General features: G+C 43.5%; 1 protein-coding gene across 1 annotated transcript in view; it reads left to right on the forward strand.

Moving 5' to 3' along the window:
• The window catches only part of LOC134807506 (uncharacterized), a 39,808-nt gene extending 20,615 nt beyond the window's left edge, over positions 1 to 19,193 (forward strand). Inside the window, exons 3-4 of the mRNA XM_063786025.1 lie at positions 14,939 to 15,156; positions 19,148 to 19,193. Coding sequence (XP_063642095.1) covers positions 14,939 to 15,094 — 156 coding nt within the window. The 3' untranslated portion in view covers positions 15,095 to 15,156; positions 19,148 to 19,193. The remainder of the gene's footprint in view (positions 1 to 14,938; positions 15,157 to 19,147) is intronic.
• Positions 19,194 to 21,166: the final 1,973 nt, after the last annotated feature.

Genomic DNA, 21,166 nt, shown 5'->3' on the forward strand with positions numbered 1-21,166 from the left:
TTCATTCTTTAGATGAGAAACTGAATTCATAGTAAACTGCTCATATTCACAGAGCTAATTGATGACCATAATAAAATATGAGACAAGGCTGCTTGATACCAGAGGCCACACACACAATATTCAAAAGGTATTTAGAATGCATTTATCATTGTAGTTGATGTCATTGGGCTAGAGGAACAAGGAGGGCTAAAACTGTTGGCAGCGGAAACTCTTTGGAGATTTAGTATGGGATGCAGGACAGCCAGACTAGTCGAGTGAAGGGGTAGACTCCCGCCATGCAGGAGATTGACCTCTTGCGTAAATAGAAGAGATATGTTATTTATAGTTCATAAATATCATACATTCCAAATCTGGAAGTCAGTTTTCTTACTTTTGTGTTTTTAAAAAAGGGCTGCATCTTACAATAGATGTCAAAAGAAACTCATCAGCTGCCTAGCACCAGATTCAACTGCAGCAAAGTTGTCATGGCCAGCACATGTGTGACCTTCCTCTCTGCATCTGATGGCCATTTCAGTTGATTTATTTGATTTGGTAGCACCTTACAGGGTTGATTATAACTTATTGCTGCCCCTACATAACACTTCTTTTAAAAAGTTACACTAGGATTTAGCACTGAAATAAGAACTTGAATTCATTGGTTTTCCATCCTAAAGGAAATACCATCAATGCAGTTGAAATTGTCAATTTATTTTGGAATACAGCATAGACTTTTTGAAGCCAACGGTAGCTGATGTGACCGATTCCTGTATCATGAAGGACATCAAGCACCCAACATCTAAATGTCAAAAGCTTCTGGCTGACTTTTAAGAGAAGCTATTTAACTTCCAGGAATGTATAATTCAATAAAGGGAAAACAGAACAATGAATTTAACTAAGTCAAAAATTCAAATGAACTCCAGCGTTCTTTGACATGCCTGGAAATAACGCTGTTAGTCAAAAGGTTCCAAAAGAATCAAAATCAATGATTTGATCCTGAGAAGAACTATAGCCTATTTGTTCAAATGCAGATTTAGCACCATGCTGCATGGGTTTAAACCTTTGCTTTGATGCTCAATAGCTTGGGAATCTTGGGCACCCCTCTCTACGTTAACGTCCTCATGTATACATGGGGATAATAATAGCATCTACCTAATGGAGGTTTCATGAGGATTAAATGAGTCAGTACAGGTAAACACTAAGAAATACTTAGCAAAGGATGAGTGCTCAATAAAGGTTAGATATCAGGACAAGCAGCACACTGCTTTCGATATTACGCCTAATGTTTTGTCTGATGGTCTATATTAGTTCATTCTCATATTGCTATAAATAAATCCCTGAGCCTGAGTAATTTATAAAGAAAAGTTTAATTGGCTCCTGGTTCTGCAGGCTGTATAGGAAGCATGGTGCTGGCATCTGCTCAGCTTCTGGGGAGGCCTCAGGAAACTTACAATCATGGTGGAAGGTGAAGGGGGAGCAGGCATATCACATGGCCAGAGTAGGAGCAAGAGAGAGAGAGAGAGGCCACACACTTTTAAATGACCAGATCTCATGAAAACTTACTCACTATTGTGAGGATAGTACCAATGGGATGGTACTAAACCATTCATGAGAAACCTGCTCCTATGATCCGGTCACCTCCCACCAGGCCCCACTGCCAACATTGGGAATTACATTTCAACATGAGATTTGGGTAAGAACAGTATCCAAACTATATCACTGTCCATGGCCAAAAGTGATTAAAATAATTTTACATTCTGAATTTAAAGATGCTTTAGGGGTTAATGTTAAACATGGTATTGATGAAACAAGGTGTATTTAAGCATATGAATAAATGAGTGCTATTGTTAGCCAATGAAGGTTTTATTTGTTGCTACTGTTTTCTACTTACATTTAATGCAGTGGGGTTTTTTTTTCTCACCAGAATTGGTGTTAAATTACATTTTTAATAACTGAACTCTGTAAAGCCTTTTCCATCAGCAGCCCTGCAGTCCATTGCCTGGGCTACTGCAGTTGACTCATAGCTGGTTTCCGCATGTATTGCTTTGCTTTTTTGCAATTGTAGCCATACACAAGTGACATATATCTTTAACAGATGCAGATTGAATTATGTTGCTCTCTGCTGAAAAGACTCTAAAAGTTCCCCACTGTTCTCAGAATAAGACCCCAAATTCATAACATTGTCTGACTCTTCCCTGTTGTGCCTCCTTTCTGGCCTCATGGTGTACCATTGTCCCTCATTCTGTCTGTCAGTCCCTCTTGAGGCCAAGCCCATTCTTCTCAGGACCTTTGCTCTTCGCCTCTCTCTGTCTGAAGGTTCACTGGCTGTATGAGTCAGTGTTCTCCAGAAAAACAGAACCAAGAGATGTACAGATATTTAAGAGGGGATTTATTATGGAAATGGACTCACACTGAGAAGTCCCATGATCTTCTGTGTGCAGGCTATAGCATTAAAGAAGCTGGTGCTCCTGGTGCAGTGGCTCATGCCTGTAATCCCAGCACTTTGGGAGGCTGAGGCGGGCAGATCACGAGGTCAGGAGATCAAGACCATCCTGGCTAACATGGTGAAACCCCATCTCTACTAAAAATACAAAAAAAAAATTAGCTGGGCATGGTGGCAGGCACCTGTGGTCCCAGCTACTTGAGAGGCTGAGGCAGGAGAATGGCGTGAACCCAGGAGGCAGAGCTTGCAGTGAGCCGAGGTCGCACCACTACACTCCAGCCTGGGTGACACAGCGAGACTCTGTCTCAAAAAAAAAAAAAAAAAAAAAAAAGGAGGAAGCTGGTGCTCTAACTCTCCATTTAAGAGCAAAGGTCAGAGAACTGGGGAGACTGCTGGTGTAAGTCCTGGAGGCTGAAGGCCTGAGAACCTGAAGCTCCGATGTCCAAGGGCAGAAGAAGATAGATGTCCCAGATCCAGAGGAGAGTTAAAATTTGCCTTTCCTTTGCCTTTTTGTTCTATCCAGGTTCTCAACAGATTGGATGATGTCCACCTACACTAGTGAGGGCAAATATTCCTTATTCAGTCCACTGATTCAAAAGCCAATCTCTTCCAGAAACACTCTCACAAACACACCCAGATATAACACTATATCAGCTATCTGGGCAGCCCTTAACCCAGTCAGGCTGACACCTAAAATTAACCATCACATCAACTAACTCCTGCCCACTCTGAAGAAATGTCATTCCTCAAAGAAAGCCTTTTCTGATGTTAGGTCAAAATCAAACTCATATTACTAGCTTTCCCACTTTCTTCTTACAGCACATTCCATGGTTTGTTATTCTTTATTTTTTTGGGTGACTGTTTACTTAATGTTATTCCCTCCACTAGCTCATAAGTTCCACGAGGGCATGAATTGTGCATTTTTAAGGTGTTAAATTCCTAGTGCTTGGCATACACATATACCCTCTCTCTCTCTCTCTTTCTCTCTCTCTCTCTCTCTCTCTCTCTCTCTCTCTATATATATATATATATATATATATATGGGAGTTGGCTCACACAATTATAAAGACATGCACACACACACATATATAGATACACATAGGTAGAAAAATGGATATACTATATATATGTATATCTTATTAAAATACAATATATGTAAAGCACACTATATTAGTCTGTTCTGAAACTGCTATAAAGATACTACCTGAAACTGGGTAACTTATAAAGGAAAGAGGTTTAATTGATTCACAGTTTCTCATGGATTGGGAGGCCTCAGGAAACTTACAATCATGGCAGAAAGGGAAGCAGGCACATCTTACATGGCAGCAGGTGAGAGAGAATGTGTATGACTGCAGGAACAACTACCATTTATAAAACCATCAGATCCTGTGAGAATTCACTCACTACCATGAGAACAGAATGTGGGAACCACGCCCATAATCCAATCACTTCCCTCTCTCAACACATGGAGATTACAGATTCCTCCCTTGACACATGTGGATTGCAATTCAAGATGAGATTTGGGTGGGGACACAGAGCCTAACCATATTATTGCGCCCCGGCCCTTCCCAAATCTCATGTCTTTTATACATCTCAAAACCAATCATGCCTTCCCAACAAATTCCCAAAGTCCTAACTCATTTCAGCATTGACTTAAAAGCCCAAGTCCAAAGCCTCTTCTGAGACAAGTGAAGTCCCTTCTGCCTAAGAGCCTGCAAAACCAAAAGCACATTAGTTACTTCCAAGATATAATGGAGATGCAGGCATTGCGTAAATGCTCCCATTCCAAATGGGAGAAATTGGCCAAAACACAGGGGATAAAGGCCCCATGCAAGTCCAAAACCCAGCAGGGCAGTTATTAAGTCTTAAAGCTCCAAAATAATCTCCTTTGACTTCATATCTCACATTCAGGTCTCACTGATGCAAGAGGTGGGCTCCCACAGTCTTGGGCAGCTCTACTCCTGTGGCTTTGTAGGGTACAGCTCCCCTCCTGGCTACTTTCACTGGCTGGCCTTGAGTGTCTATGGCTTTGTTCCAGGCACACAATGCAAGCTATCATTGGCTCTCATTCTGGGGTCTAGAGGACAGTGGCCCTCTTCTCACAGTTCTACTGGGCAGTATCCTAGTAGGGACTCTGTGTGGGGGCTCCAGCTCCACATTTCCCATCTGCATTGCCTTAGCAGAGGTGCTCCATGAAGGCTCCACCCAAGCAGCAAACTTCTGCCTGTACATTCAGGCATTTCCTTACATCCTCTGAAATCTGGGTGGAGGTTCCCAAACCTCAGTTCTTGACTTCTGTGTACCCACAGGCCCAATACCACATGGAAGCCACCAAGGCTTGGGGCTTGCACCCTCTGAAGCAACGGCCCGAGCTGTACCTTGGCCACTTTTAGCCATAGCTGGACACAGGGCACTAAGTCCTAATGCTGCACACAGGAGCCAGCTGGCCCGTGAAACCATTTTTGACTCCTAGGCCTCTGGGCCTGTGGGAGCAGCTGCTGCCAAAATCTCTGACATACCTTGGAAACATTTTCCCCATTGTCTTGGTGATTAACATGTGGCTCCTTGTTATTTATGCAAATTTCTGCAGAAGGCTTGAATTTCTCCCCAGAAAATGGATTTTTCTTTTCTATTGCATCATCAGGCTGCAAATTTTCCAAACCTGAATGGTCTGCTTTTCTTTTAAACATAAGTTCCAATTTCAGATAATTTCTCTCAAGTTCAAAGTTCCACAGATCTCTAGAGCAGGGACAAAATGCTGCCAGTCTCTTTGCTAAAGCATAGCAAGAGTCACCTTTACTCCAGTTCCCAAGAAGTTCCTCACCTCCATCTGAGACCACCTCAGCTGGAACTTCATTGCCCATATCCCTATCAGCATTTTGGTTTAACCCATTCAACAAGTCTCTAGGAAGTTTCAAACTTTCCTACATTGTCCTGTCTTCTTCTGAGCCCTCCAAACAGTTCCAACCTCTGCCTATTGCCCAGTTCCAAGGTCACTTTCAGTTTTCAGGTATCTTTATAGCAGTACCCTACTCTCTGCAGTACCAATATACTGTATTAGTTCTCACACTGCTATAAAGATACTACCCCAAACTGAGTAATTTATAAAGGAAAGAGGTTTAATTGACTCACAGTTCTGCATGGCCAGGGAGTCCTCAGGAAACTTACAATCATGGTGGAAGGGGAAGCAGGCACGTTTTACATGGTGGCAGGTGAGATAGAGCGTGTGTGAGAGCGCTTGAAAAACTACCATTTATAAAACCATGAGATCTTGTAAGAACTTACTCACTATTACAAGAACAGCATTCGGGAAACCGCCCCCATAATCCAATCACTTCTCTCCCTCGACACGTGGGGATTACAGGTCCCTCCCTTGACACATGGGGGTACAATTCAAGATGAGATTTGGGGGGGACACAGAGCCCAACCATATCACACACAAAATATTTAGCTGGATAACTTTTTTAGAAATGAAAATTTCCATGTTACAAACACCCAAATCAAGAAAGAGACAAGAACACTCAGAAGCCTCTCTTGTTCTAGTCATTCCCAAAAGGCAAAAATTGTTCGGATTTTTCCCATCTGAGATTAATTTTGGTTGTTCTGGAGCTTTCTATAAATGAAATTGTAGACACGTACTCTCCTGTCTAGCTTCTTTTTGCTCAACATTATGTGTGAGATCTGTCCATTTTGTGCATGTCCTGATAGTTTTCTTTTCATTGCTATATTGCAGTCTATTGTCTGAATGTACCACAATTTATTTATCTTTGTACTATTGATAGAAAGCTGGGTTATTTCCAGTTTTGAGTTATAACATATATTGTTGCTATGAACATTCTTTTGCATGTCATACACACTGATTTCTCCTGGGTTTATAACCAGGACCGCAATTGCTGCAAAGCTGCATCGTATGTTTTGTCAAATACATAGTTGCCAAATTAGAAAAAATGCAAAATTTCATGTAGTATGGGGGAACCTTTCCCTCCATTTTGGATGAGGAGTTCCTCAGAGTTCTGGACTTCATCTTAGTCTTTTTTTCACAAAGTGTTTATGGGCCATGAAGATTCTCAAAAATAGGTGGAATCAAATTGGCTGTCATAATACATGGAAAGAATTTATAGGGACAGGGGTATCTGCAGGTGCAAGGTCTCTTTTGTGGTGCCTGCTGAGATGTTCTGATCTCAGCCCTGGAGAGTCTTCCAGGCTGGGATCCAGTTAGGCTTGTTCTACCTGTCCACTCCCTTTCTTCCTCCTTCTTGGCTTTGCACTTTTTCATAATTTCTTACTTCCAGACGAATGGGTTTCAGGGATGAGTTTACAAACATATCAATCATTTGCTTCCTGGAACTAAAAGTTCCCCACAGGCCCCTACTGCACTTGAATCAGTAAGGTCAGCAAGTGATCAACCCATTTGCAAGGGGCTATTTGTTACCTATGACTGGGGGCTAGGAGCTAAGCCTGGGCTGATGTAGCATTTGAGTAGTGGCAGAAAGAGCTCTCCACTGAAGCTCACTCCCCCTTTGGTGTGACAGTGACAAACTCCACGATGACTTCTCTTTGGCTAATCAGGATCCTTTCCAGTAGCAGCCTTGACATCTCATTTAACCCCAGATGTAAAGACACCTCCATTCCAGAGCACATGGATCTTAACTGCTCAGAACACACTCAGAGTCCAGAGGAAACTGCAGGTGTTTCCTTTCCTTCTCAGAAGATTTTTCACGCAATGCTGAATCTCTCTTTCCTGGATTTCTGGAGTCCTTTCTCCTTCAGTTTTACTCTTCCCTCCATATTCCCCCCACCTTCTCCTGGGTTCCTGTCTTTATCTTGTACATCTCAGGCTGGAAGTAATATTTCCAGTGTCCTCCTGCTTCTCCCCTACCCCTCATGTTGATAAGTATCATTGCTGGAGAGTCTCATCTACTTCTGAGAAGGGCAACCACAAGATAAAGACTGGAGGAGCTTTGGGGAAGACAGAATGGTGCCCCTAAAGCACCACTTTGATGCATGGTTTTTCTAAAATATTCCTCACCACCACAGTTAAGGGTTGGTTGGAGTGGGCAGAAAAGTCATGGAACAAATGGAAACTTCTTTTTCTAAAAAAAAAATTATTTTTTGTCAGATTTATTGAGGAATGTTTTATACATCATGAAATTCATCTTTTTTTTGGACCTACAGGGCAATGAATTATGAGAAGTGTATACAATTGTGTAACCACCACCATAACTGAGATGCAGAACATTTCCATCTCTCTAAAAAGTGCCCTGGGGCCTTAGCACAGCCAGTGCCTCCCACCAGTCCCAAGAGGGGATCTTTTACAGTGCAAATGCCCCCTAAGGAGGCCACATTAGTCAGTCTGGAATGGATGGCTGAGGATAGGTCTTTGTTTCCTCTAGATGGGAGGAATTAGGGCTGTGTGAATTGAAGATGGAGTGGCTCGTGCTGAATCCAACTTAGCCCCAGGGACAAGGTTCTGGATGAAGTGTCAGGGGATTGAGACCTGGGTGGGTCTGGTGGGGAAACTGGGGGAAGCATCAACCCCAGGGGGGAAACTGCAGCTGGATGTGGACTGGGGGTTGAAAGGAGGAGCAAAACCAGAAACCAAGAGGCAGCAACTCAGCATCCCACATGGAGTCCTTTGGTTCTTTGGACTATGTCCTCAATAGTCTTAAAAGTGTCAACTCTCATAAGGAATATGGGCTGGGATCAAGGAAGAGTGGGCAAAAGGGGGTGGTCTGGGTGGCACTAAACACTTGCTGGTTTCAGGTTGTGTCTGTGTGTGTATGCATGGGTGTGAGGGTGCATGTGTGCATATGTGTATGTGTGTGTATGTATGTGTGCATGTGTGTATAAGTGTGTGTGTATGAGTGTGTGTGCACATGTATACATGTGTGTCAGTGTGCATGCATGTGTGTGTGTGCCTGTGTATTCAGAGACCATGGCAAGACACTGGGTCATCTCAAGACATCCCAGCTGACCCATATTCTCAGCTGGGTAGGGAAGCTTGGGACAAGGCCAGCCAAGCCTGGTTGGGGCAAGGCCAACCAGGGGGCTCCAGTGCAATGAAGGAGCCTCTTCCCTTTGTGCACTGGAGCCCCCAGTGCTGCTTCATCAACAAGCCCGTGCTGGAGCTGAGCAGAGCAGCATGTGCTGGGGGCTGACATACCAGCTGCATGCTCACGCGCCGTCATCCCCAGCTGGAGCAACCGCACATTCTTAGACACTCTATGTCATGGAAAGAAAGGTGAAGTGCTCCATCTGCTCTGCTCTGGTCTCTCCAAACGTTACCACTCTGGCAACAAAACGGAGGGCACCGTGGCTAGAGACTATTTCTTCTCTTGGAGGGTGGAGAGATTCTTTTAAATCCTGGAGTCCTTGATGGTATTAAGTTTGAGGAATTTTTCAAACCATCATCAGGGAGAAGCATCTGCTAACAACCCCTTTCTGCACATAGTACTCATGGAGATTTGGTCTGAGGAGAATGACTCGGCAGGTTGTGTTTTTGTGGAATTATGCACCAGAGGAGATAAGAACATGCTTTCTTTCCCATAGCTGTTTGCTTTAATTGATGAATATGTTTAATTATTGAGCCCCTACTATGTGCAAGATGATAGAAAGCCAGAGGTAAACCAGCCAGGTAAGGTCTCTGCCCTCATGAGCTGATGATCTGGTGGTGGTGAGCACCTGCCCAGAGCAAGGCCCTGTAGGAGGCTCTCCCATGGGCTCCAAGGTGGTTGTGACTGATTGATTGCTTCCACAGTTGTAATTAATATGCCCTTTACACAAAGACTTTGCAGCTCCTTCCATCGAGAGGTGGAGCCTGTTTGCCTGTCCTTGAATCTGGGCTCAACTGTGACTTGATTTGGCCAGTAGAAGGTGAGGATGTGGGACAGTACCAATTGTGAACCTAGGCCTCAGGAGATTGGGTGCATATCTTCTCTTTCTTAGAACTTTGCTTCTGTTGGGTAAATAGGCTTGGACTAGTGAGCCAGAGAATGTGAGAGCCTGTGGAGAAGAGCTCATTTGTTCAACCTGAAACCATGTAAGATCAGTTGACAGTTAGCTGATTCCAAAACAGACGAGAGAGTCCAGCTTGGAATAACAGAGCTGCTTTTTCTACTCGCAGCGACCACAGACACATGACTATGCCCAGCTAAGAGCAGCAGGGCTGCCCAGCCAACCTGCAGACATGTGAGCATAATAAACCTTGGTTTCTCACTGAGCAAGGCTGTCTGCATTCACTAATGGCTGTGCAAGGCTCTGACTTTCTGGAGACTCAAGAAGCGCCCAGTGTCCCAAAGAGCCCCTTTGAAACAGCTCCTCTTCTCTTCTTTCACCCTTCCATCCCCAGCTTTAAACCATCGCTTGTTTGAGGCAGCAAGAACCATTGCTATATGTTTATAGCATTTCACAAATCATTTCACGGGAGGAGAGCAACACAGCAAAATTGGTACGATGGATATTTATTTTCCTAATGCCACTTATCAGGTGTTGGTTGTGAAAATAACCTGTCTGCTGGACTCCTCTACAGCTGGTGGAAAGGGTGGGAAAGCCAAGAGGAACATAAAGAAGAGAGAGAAGCAAGGCACTACTTTATTTTTGTAGAAGGAAAAATACTATAGGTTTGTCCACAGGGGATTTGGTGGAATGGTTCAGAAATTAGTTTGTCTGAACACTCATTTCTCCATTCATCCACTTAACACGTTTTACTTTTAATGACTTTTTAAAATAAAAATCGTGTACATTTAAGGTATACAGCATGATGTTTTGATATATGTATACTTAGTGCAATGATTATTATCGTCAAGTAAATTAACATATCCTTCTCTTCACATAGTTAAATTTTGTTTCTTTTTTGTAGTGACAGCACCTGAAGTCTATTCTTTTAGCACATTTCTAGTATACAGTATAGTATTTGATATGGTTTGGCTCTGTGTCCCCACCCAAATCTTATTTTGAATTGTAATCCTCATAATCATGCGTCTTGGCGGGACCTGGTGGGAGGTGATTGGATCATGGGGGCAGTTTCCCTCATGTTGTTCGTGTGATAGTGAGTTCTCACAAGATCTAATGGTTTTATAAGTGTTTGACAGTTCCTCCTACTCACACTCTTTCTCTCTTCTGTCGCCATGTAATACGTGCCTGCTTCCCCTTTGGCCATGATTGTGTTTCCAGAGGCCTCCCCAGCCATGTGGAACTGTGAGCCAATTAAACCTCTTTCCTTTATAAATTACCCAATCTCGGGTATTTCTTTATAGCAGTGTGAAATGAACTCATACAGAGTTATTACTTAAAGTCCTCATGCTGTGCACTGGAGCTCTAGATTTATTCATCTTACGTAGCTGTGACTTTGTACCTTTTGGCCAACATCTCCTTCTATATTCCCCACCATTCTACTCTCTGCTTCCATGAGTTTGATTTTTTTAGATTCCACATATAAGTAAGATGCTGCAGGATTTTCTTTATGTGTCTGGCTCATTTCACTTGGCAAAATGTCCTCTGGGTTCATCTATGTTGTCACAAGTGGCAGAATTTTCTTTTTTAAAGCTGAATAATATTCCATCACATGTATATGTATATGCATATGTGTATATATATATAAAAAATATATATATATTTCTCACAATTTCTTTATCCATTCATCTGTGGGCGGACACTTAGGTTGTTTCCTTATCTCCGCTATTGTGAATAATACTGCAATGAACATGGAAGTGCAGGTATCAGTTCGAGATACTGGTTTCATTTCCTTTGGATATATACCCAGAAGTGAGATTGGATTGCTGGATCATACACTAGCTCTAGGTTTAATTTTTTGAGGTATCTCCATACTGTTTTCCACAGTGGTTGTACCAATTTACATTCGTATCAATAGTATACAAGGGTTCCCTTTTTTTCACACCTCTCCAACACTTGTTATCTTTTGTCTTTTTGATAATGGCCATCCTAATTGATGTGAAGTGATAGCTCCTTATGGTTTTGATTTCCACTTCCCTGATGATAGTGATTTTAAGCATTTCTTTTTCATATACCTGTTGGCCATTTGTATGTCTTCTTTGTAAAAAATGGCTACTCAAGTCCTTTGCTCATTTTTCAATAGAGTTATGTTTTTTTCTATTAAGTTGTGTGAGTGCTCTATATACTTGGGATGTTAACCTCTTGTCAGATATGTGGTTTGCATATATTTTCTCCCAACCCGTAGGTCACTCATTCATTTTGTTGATTGTTTTCTTTGCTGTGGAGAAGCCTTTTCATTTGATGTGACATAGATTTCTTGAGCACTTTCTATCTACTGGGCAGGTGTTAAGCCTGTGAAGAAGGTGAACATCATTTCTGTCCTCCTGAAGCTTATGTTTCAGACAGGTGGACATCACTGTGTAAAAACAAACATGGCAAAAACTTGCAAAGAGACATCTGGAAGGCTGCTGGACTGGATGAGTTCCAGGGAACAGGGGAATGCGGGGATGCAGGCATGTGAGGATGCAGGGATGGAGGCCAGGCTGCAGTGGTGACCACTGATGGCTGCTCAGCACCTTCCCCCCATTTTGCAGCTCTAATATCCTGATTTCCTTTAGGGAAAGAATCTCTTCCCTCTTTTGTGCAGTCATGATTGGTTAAATACAAGTGCCTGCTTCTCCTTAGCCTCAGAACGTCAGATCCTCTCTTTCTTGGGACTTTGAATTTTGAACCCAGTGATGCAAAAAAATATAACCCAGAATTAAGGTGCAGTCATTCCAGTGACAGAGTCCTGCTGCAGCTCTTAGTCACTTCTGCTATTTACACCCCCAGAACTCTCCTTGTCTCTGTCCTTTCCTGAGAATAAGTCACTGGTCTTTTCTTTGATTCCACAAATTATCTGATAAGCTTCAGATATATTTCTTTCCTGGGTAAACTAGTCAGAATCAACTTCTGTTGTTTGCTACCGAAGAAATCTAGCTGGTTCAGTTGCCTTCATGGGCCCTGCTTAGCTGTGTCATATACTCTCTTATGTCAATGTTAGTGGCTCTTTCGGTGCTGGCCCAGAGTAGGGCCTCCAAACATTCTTATTACTTCTCTCTGTGTGTGCTTTCAAAAGCCAATATACTCCTCATAGAATCATTTTATGAATTGTGCTTTAGTGCAGAAGTTAGCAAACTTTTTCTGTAAAGGGCCAGCAGCTTGAAACAACATCCATTTATTGGTTTCAGTTGACCAGGGAGTAGACATGACTTAGCTGGGTACCCTGGTCAGAGTCTCATAAAGTTGCTATCAAGTGGGTGGCTGGGCTGCATTCTTATCTGGAGGCTTGAGTTGGGAAGAAGTCCTATCCAAGTTCATATGGTTGTTGGCAGAATTAAGCTCCTTGAGACTGTAGAATTGAGGTCTTCAGTTCCTAGAGGCCACCCACAGTTCCCTGCCATGTGGCCCTCCCTATTGGGAGTTCACATAATAACAGCTTGCTTTTTCAAGGCTATCAGAAGAGTCTCTCTCTTCAGTCTGCTAAGACAGAGTCCCACACAAAGTAGCATAATCAAGGCAGTGATATTCAATCATCTTTGCCGTATAACATAATCCAATTCAATCTCTTAGCCTGCACCAAGAGATTTTTATAAGGATGTTACTTATGATCTCACTTTACATACTCTTTATGATAAATCTTGGAATTTTTTTTTCTGGTAGCTGTGTTTTTCTTGAGCAGCTGGCTGGTTTTAATCTCATGAACATTATAATATTTAAAAAATAAATTTATCAAAGAAAAATATATTTCAATATATACAAGTTAAAAAACCAAACAAAAAAGATGCTGAACACTGATTTTTGAATTTGATTGGTTTTCTGTCTTCACTTTGTCTGCTGGGGAGCTCAGGGCTGCCAAAGTAGAGCCATCCATACTAAGTGTGAAGGACTCTATGGTATATATTTCCAGTATTTGCCTTGTTCTTGGCTCCATGTATTAGTCAGTTTTCACACTGCTGATAAAGGCATACCCAAGACTGGGCAATTGACAAAAGAAAGAGGCTTAATGGACTTACAGCTCCACATGGCTGGGGAGGCCTTACAATCATGGTGGAAGGTGAAAGGCATGTATCACATGGCAAGCAGACAAGAGAAGAGAGCTTGTGCAGGGAAACTCCCCTTTTTAAAACCATCAGATCTTGTGAGACTTATTCACTATCACAAGATAAGCATGGGAAAAACCTATCCCCATGATTCAATTATCTCCCACCAGGTCCCTCCCACAATAGAAGGGAATTATGGGAGCTACAATTCAAGATGAGATTTGGGTGAGGACACAGCCAAATCATATCACTCCATTTAATGTTCCAGTATTGATTTCTCTTCTTTCTCTCCAATATAATTCATGTGATCTTCCCGCTTTGTGTGTATCTAAATCTTAAATCCTCTCTAAATAAGGTGGGGAAAATGTTTGATAAAAGAATAAAGTATGGTCCTTTAGTACGTGTGGTGCATTGGAATGTGAACATCACCTATACTTAAACTAGAACAAATAGTAATTCAGTGGAAGGACCTTTAAGTTCTTCTCTTATGCTTTTAAGCATGAGAAGAGAGTTGAAAAATTTGCCCATGGCAAATATTGCTGGTTTCTTCTGGATTCCCAAGTCTAGGTTTGGAGAAGAGGATTAATCCCAGCTCATGGGCATTGCAAGCTACACTGTGCTATGTCTAGGTGGGGTTGGGCTGGCACAGGGATCATGGCTCAGTATTCTGAACCCATGAAATCACAAGCTACATCTTACAAGGGTGCCATTGTGCCTGGTACCTCAGTGGTGATATCACTGCTGGGCTGTCTCCCTCCAAGCATTCTCATAGCCTGGGCAAGGCAGCTGTAGAATGGTTCTCCAGTGAAATCATCCAGCCCAAATCATGGCTGTCAGCCTCACCCTGCACACCCAGGCCCCATCCTAATCTCCCAGCAGGAGGTGCTTGGGGCAAGCTGGCTGCCTTAGACACAGTGATACTGGGCCTGCTGGCCTGAGGGAGCTTAGCTCAGGTAGCCTCCCCAGAGAGACCTGGCCCTTCCCAAGGAGCTGGATCTTGAGGCCAGCTTTCCAAGGCCAAGGGTTGCCATCGGCTGCCATTCCCTTTCCAAGCCATGGATGCTGTGGAACATTGTAAGTTTCCTTCAGTGCAATGTGGTTTATAGATGTGTGTATAACTGAAATGATATCTCAAGTGTCTAGCATAGTGCTTGGCGTATAGTATGAATGAACTAAAAACAAGCTCATTTATGGAAACATATATTAACACACGGCTTCTAACAAATGGAAGTTTCTTTTATCTAGCAAATATATACTGATTTTCTTAGAGAGGCAGTATCACAGGATAGTTAAGAGCAATAGCTCTAGAGACAGGCTGCCTGGTTCAAACCTCGCCTCTGATGCTAACTAGCTGTGTGATCCTGAGCACATTACCTGTGTTCCTCTCTTCTCTGTGTTTCCTTGTGTATGAAATGGGACTAAAATAGATATCGAATCTCTGTTATGTCCTTGCTTTTTTTCTTGGTTCGCTCTCCCTTTGGAGAAGCTAGCTGCCATGTCAGGAACACATGCATGTGGTGAAAAACCGAGACTTCCAGCCAACAGCCATGTGAGCGAGCCATCTTGGAAGTGGATCCTCCAGCCCCAGTCAAGCCTTCAGATGACTGCAGCTTTGGCCAACATCTTGACTGCAACTTCCTGAGAGACCCTGAGCAAGAATCACACCATGAAGATGTTCCTAGTTTTCTGATTCTCAGAAACTGGGTGAGATAATACATGTTTGCTGGTTTAAGCCACTAAGTTTTGGGATAATTTGTTATGCAGCAATAGATAACTAATACAGATTGTGTGTGTGTGTGTGTGTGTGTGTACAAGATGAATATGGCTTCTGCAATCATGGAGGTTAAATTCTAGTGGAGCATAGGAAGGAGTCAGCTGACAATACCAATACAGTGTGGAAAGTGCTATGGGAAAGCACAGGGTGCCATGGGAGAACATAGAAGGGGCTCTGGGTATAACCCGAAAGAGGTGATGGTCAGAGGAGGCTTCTTGTACTCAGTTACATCTAAGGTGCATCTTTTTTTTTTTAGACAAAGTCTTGCTCTGTCACCCAGGCTGGAGTGCAGTGGCACAATCTCTGCTCACTGCAACCTCTGCCGCCTGGGTTCAGGCAATTCTCCTGCCTTAGCTTCCTGAGTAGCTGAGATTACAGGCATACGCTACCACACCTGGCTAATTTTTGTATTTTTTATTAGAGTCAGGGTTTCAGCATGTTTGCTAGGCTGGTCTCGAACTCCTGATCTCAAGTGATCCACCCGCCTCAGCCTCCCAAAGTGCTGGGATTATAGGTGTGAGCCACTGCACCTGGCCAGTTGCATCTTGAATGGTGAGCAGAGCTGGTCAAGCAGGCAAGTGGGTGAGGGGAATGAGGAAGGGCATTTCAGGAGAAGGAACAGCATGTGTGAAGGCCTGGAAGTGAGACAGATGGCAAGCAAAGGTGAGGGTGGGAAAGGGGCCAGATGATATTGAGCTTCAGGCTCCATGATAAAGGAGTTTGGATTTTGAGGGGTTTTGGGCAGGTTAAGATTGTGTTTTAGAAATATCAATCTGACTGTGGCATGGAGAATAGAGTGGAACTAGAAAAAAATGGGAACCTAACAATTATTTCCATTTATATGTTCTATGATGATATTATATTATCTGATATACATAGATTTATTTTTTTAAGTAGAGGTCACTCCTAACATATGAAAATACTTGCTTTATTTAAAATAATTTTAAGTGAGGATTTTCTCATGTTATTGTTAGCAAATGAATTCTAATATGATGACACATGATGTAATTGAACATACCCCAGTAAATTTAACCAATCCCCTGTTGATATTTTTATCTTTCACTGTTATAACAACACTGGGATTGACATGAAAAGGGTCTCCCAGAATCTTGCACAGTGGGTTTTATTGTTTGGTGTATTCTAGTAGGGAGTTGAGGGTCTGTAGTGGCAGGATTATGTAGAGGAGGCGGCAGATTGAGCCCTAACTACCCAGTATATTGGTGACATCATCTCTGGTATTTTCTGAGACATTCCTAATTTGGAACATTTCGCCTCATTGGGGTCATATATCCTGAGTTTTTGTTTGGAAAATATTCTCCCGTCTCCATGCCATGAACTTCACGCTTCAGCAGTACTGACTTGCTTTTCATGTCTCATACCTGCTGTGCTGTTCTTACATCCTGCCTTTGCCCACACTGACCTGTTACTGGAATGCACCCCCTCCTCTTTGTCTGTCTACCTCCTTTCCATCATTTCTTTAAGACTCTTCTGAGACATCTCCAAGAGGGCTTTCCTGATCTTGCTGCACCTCTCCAACCCAGTGCCCTGGACTTACTTCTATTCCTGAACTTAGCACAATATATCAAAATGATCATTTTGTGGCTCTCCCCAACTCAACCGTGAACTCCTCAATGGTAAATGATCATGAGTTAAAGAACAAAACAAAACTGCTCTATTACTTTATATAATGACTGGAATACTTTGGGCATTGAGCAAAATTTTACTGAAAGGATAAGTGAGTCAATGAGCCCTGATGGAAAAGGTGAGTAGTTGGATTGTCCAAGGCCTGGGGTTTTGCTGGATAAAGCTAGCCCAGTTAGGCCAGGAAATTGAAATTGCTAAGAGGGATAAAGTGATGGACCATGGTGTCTTTGTTGGACAGGAAGAAAGTGAAGCGAGGAGGAGCTGGTAGAGAGAAAGCAGAGAAGTCAAGGACGTGAGGGTTCTGTGCATTTGAGGGACAGGCGTGGTGAGGGTAACACCCCACCTGGCTGAACTGACAGATGGTAGTTCTCAAACTCAACCAGGCATAAGCATCATCTAGGGGCTTGCTAAAAAGGCATATTTCTGAGTACCTCTTTAGTGAGTCTAACTCAGTAAGTCTGAGGTGGGGTCTAGGATAGGCATATTTAAGGAACACCCCAGGAAGTTATCATTCAAGGGGTCTCTGCCCCACTTATGAATACCTTCTGAAATGTGAGGCTTTGGGGAAAAAGTAAGATGTCTGATTTTAAGACTTCAGAGGTGGAGATGTGCTTCCTGAAGTCAGGTCCAGGAGTGGCCACAGGAATGCATGATTGGGACAGGAATGCATGGAGGTAAAGACCAAGGTCAAAAGGTGTAGTGGTTTATCCTCGTGCATGTAATAGTCACCTAGGATGGTGGCAACACTTAGGGGAGTAAGGACTCAGCACCATGTGCCAAATCTTCCATGAACCAGAGGGCTGTAGGATGATCTCCCTGATAGGGTGGAAACTTTACAAACTAATAACTACAGTTCTTGTGTGTGAATGCCTAACCGTACTGTGGGAGGAGCCTGTATGTGGCTGAGAAGAAGAAAGCGGGATCTGCTGGAACCTTTTTCTTCCCAGCATTTCTAAGGCTGTAAGCTTGCAGGGGAGGGGCAAGCAAGTGACTGCAAGTGGTGCGAAAGGCTGACAGAGCGTAATCATGACCACAGATGAAAAAGGCCCACTTGGAAAGCCACTTGGAGTTGAGACTAGAGAAGAGGCTCAAGAAGTGTTGATGCATCCCACCACACAAACAGTGGTGTCAACAGAAACTATCCTTGGTCAATAATCCAAGTATCTCAGGTGTGACATCATTGAGATTTGAGGTGCCACAGGTGCCAGTTAATCATACTTCTTTCTTCCAATTGATTCTAATCAATCTGAGAAATAGAAGTGAGTGATAAATAAGGGTTCAGATTCCACATTTATTACCCAGAGTTGGACTGGAGAATATGGCTTAAAACAGAGGCTCAAATTGGACTTTCTACTTCTGCTCCTCCAAATCTAGTGCCTAGACTCATCCCTTATGAGGTGAGTTAAATCTGCAAAGCCAGTCTTGCCCCATCAGCAGCATCCTGGAGGAAACTGCCCTGCCCCACGCCTCATCCATTGCAGGGGAGTGGTGGCCTCCAGGCCTGCCTCTTCATGCGGAGATCCACCCCTGGTTAATGCAGCTCAGTGGATGAAAGGCTCTGCCCGGATCGCCATGGCATTAGGTCACCACTCCTGCCCTGAGGAGGCACAAGAGAGGAGGTGAAGAGAATGGCTGTCTGAGTGACCCACAGTGTTTGAGGCAGTTCCCACTTTATGGACCAAGCTGTGAGAGAAGAACAAAAGCTCCTTGTAAACTCTGAAAGTGTAGGAGAGAAGCCACTGTAGAGAGGGAGTTGGGCCCTCAAGAGAAGGGTCTTAGAGGATGGGAACATGGTGCGATGTCTGGCATTTTACAGCTCCCTAACACTGTTATCTACTGGATGATTTCTTCAATTTTTTTTGAACCAGTAAAGTCCTCGGTTTTGGATGCAGCAAGCATGACGTCAATGAGAATGCTCCTCACAGATCCCTGATTGCATAGTGTGTCATTGACTGAGGGCTCTGCTGCTGGGCTCTGAAATTCGTCATAGTTTTTGTGCCAAAGTTGTGCCTCACAAAAACAGCTCCCAGCCAGTGCCTGAGTCCAGTGATGGACCATGGGGTCTGATATGGTTTGGCTATGTCCCCACCCAAATCTCATCTTGAATTGTAGTTCCCAGAATCCCCACGTGTTGTTGGAGGGACCAGGTGGAGATAATTGAATCATGGGGGTGGTTTCCCCCATCCTGTTCTTGTGATAGTGAGTTGGTTCTCATGAGATCTGATGTTTTTACAAGGGGCTTCCCCACTCACTGGATATTCATTCTTCTTTTCCCAGCTGCCATGTGAAGAAGGACATGTTTGCTTCCACTTCTGCCACGATTGTAAGTTTCCTAAGGCCTCCCCAGCCATGTGGAACTGTAAGTCAATGCAATCTCTTTCCTTTATAAATTACCCAATCTCTGGTTTGTCCTTATAGCAGTGTGAGAATGGACTAATACAGGGTCTGTGTTGGACAGGAAGGACATGAAGAGAGGAAGGGCTGGTGGAGAGAATGCAGAGTAGTCATAAGACACGAGACTCCTCTGATGGTCGACTTTGCCTTGAGAACTCAGATGACCTTGCCAAAATCTTCTTAGATAGCTTGGAACTCTAGAACATTTCTACTCACCCTTCTTCCTTCTCCCATTCACTCAAGGCCAGACCTGCAATGTGATCTGACAACTCCCAGCCTTACAAGGTTCTCTTCCGATTTTCTCTCACAGGGATTTTCCCTAATAAAATCCTTACACATTTAATCCTGCCTTAATGACTGCTTCTTGGAGGACCCAGACTAACACAGCAAGTCAAGTGGGAGGGATCTGGTGGCTAGGACACTTATCGTACTGAGCAAAACCTGCCTCAGGGAGTGGCAGCTCTGAGAAAATGCAGGAAAGCAAACCAAACCACTGGTTACTAAGAGCAAAGATGTGAGATGTTGTGAGAGTTTACACAGCAATAATCATGTGCTGGGTGGGATCCGTTCATTACCTCTGGAGGTCCCTGCTTTATAGATCAGAACCTGGGGCTCAGTGAAATTAAGCACCTGGACGACGATCCTTTAGCTGCCAGGTGAGGAGCCCTCAGGTGAAAACTCAGGACCCTCTGGGCTCCAACTTTTTGCTCTTTCTGTTGTATCAGTGGCAGAAAGAGCTGCCCTCAGTGGCACAGGCTTCTCAGGATGAAGAAGCAACCAGGAGTCTTGACTGGCACCTGTCTTGAGTGGCATTAAGTGCACTGGTGTCCATAAATATCTCCAGATATAAATAGTTACCCTTTATGCCTCTCCTGCTAAAGTGACCACTGAGCACTTAAGACTGGTTTTACTAAGGCCCTTAACTCAGGTCAAGATCAGAGTTAACAGATGCTGTCATGGGCCAGATCAAAGTCTTGATCAAATGGCTGATTGGTAGAAACATTAAGGCCTGCTGCCAGTGAAAGATTATCTTTCTCTCTTTAATCTCATTCAACTAGGCAAGTCAGCTCAACTTGGAACATATATCCAGAATCTGCCTGCTTCTATCTGTTGCCATTGTCCATGTCACCATCTCCTCTTGCCTGCAGTGAGACCAGTTAGTGGCCTTCTAACTGGTCTCTCTGCTTCTGTTCAGCCTCTTCCAGCTGATTCTCCACATACAACCAAAGTGATTGCTCTAAAAGTAAAATCAGATCACATTCCTTCCCTACTTTAAACCTTCAAGCGGCTTCTCATTACTCCTGGAGGAGATTCATGCTCCTTCTGGTAGCTCATGTGAATTTCTTTGACCAGGCTTCTGCCCCTCACTTTTCAGCCCGTCCAGCCGAATCTCCTCCTCTGCTCTGGCCACCTGGATGTCTGTATGTTTCTGGAAAGGCCAGGTTCTTCTCCACTCTGCACTCTTTGCACTGGCCATTCTGCTTACCTGGAATATTCTTTCCCACCTTTGCCTGCCTTGTCTCTCCCATTATTCAGTGTCTCCATGACCACACAATCTGAAGCTGATTCCCCTCTTACCCGCAGTGCTTTCACACAATCCTGCTTTATTTGCTTTAGAGCAAAGTAAGAAGTTACATGATCTCCTTCTTCACGTGCTTTTTGTCTGTCTCTTCCCATTAGAACATCACTTTCACGGGAGTGGCCTGCTGTCTGCCTTATTTGATTCTGTATCTTGGCACTGACAACAGTACTGGGCACATAGTAGGTGCTCAAAAAAGATTTGCTGGCTGGATACAGATCAATCAGCAATGAAAGTAGAGCATGTCTGAATGAATATGGAAGTCAATGGAGAAAAGAGGATTCAAGCACTTATGTTACATGCAATGACATATTTTAAATCTG

Source organism: Pan troglodytes, chromosome 10 (genome assembly GCF_028858775.2).
Source record: "Pan troglodytes isolate AG18354 chromosome 10, NHGRI_mPanTro3-v2.0_pri, whole genome shotgun sequence".
NCBI classification, from domain to species: domain Eukaryota; kingdom Metazoa; phylum Chordata; class Mammalia; order Primates; family Hominidae; genus Pan; species Pan troglodytes.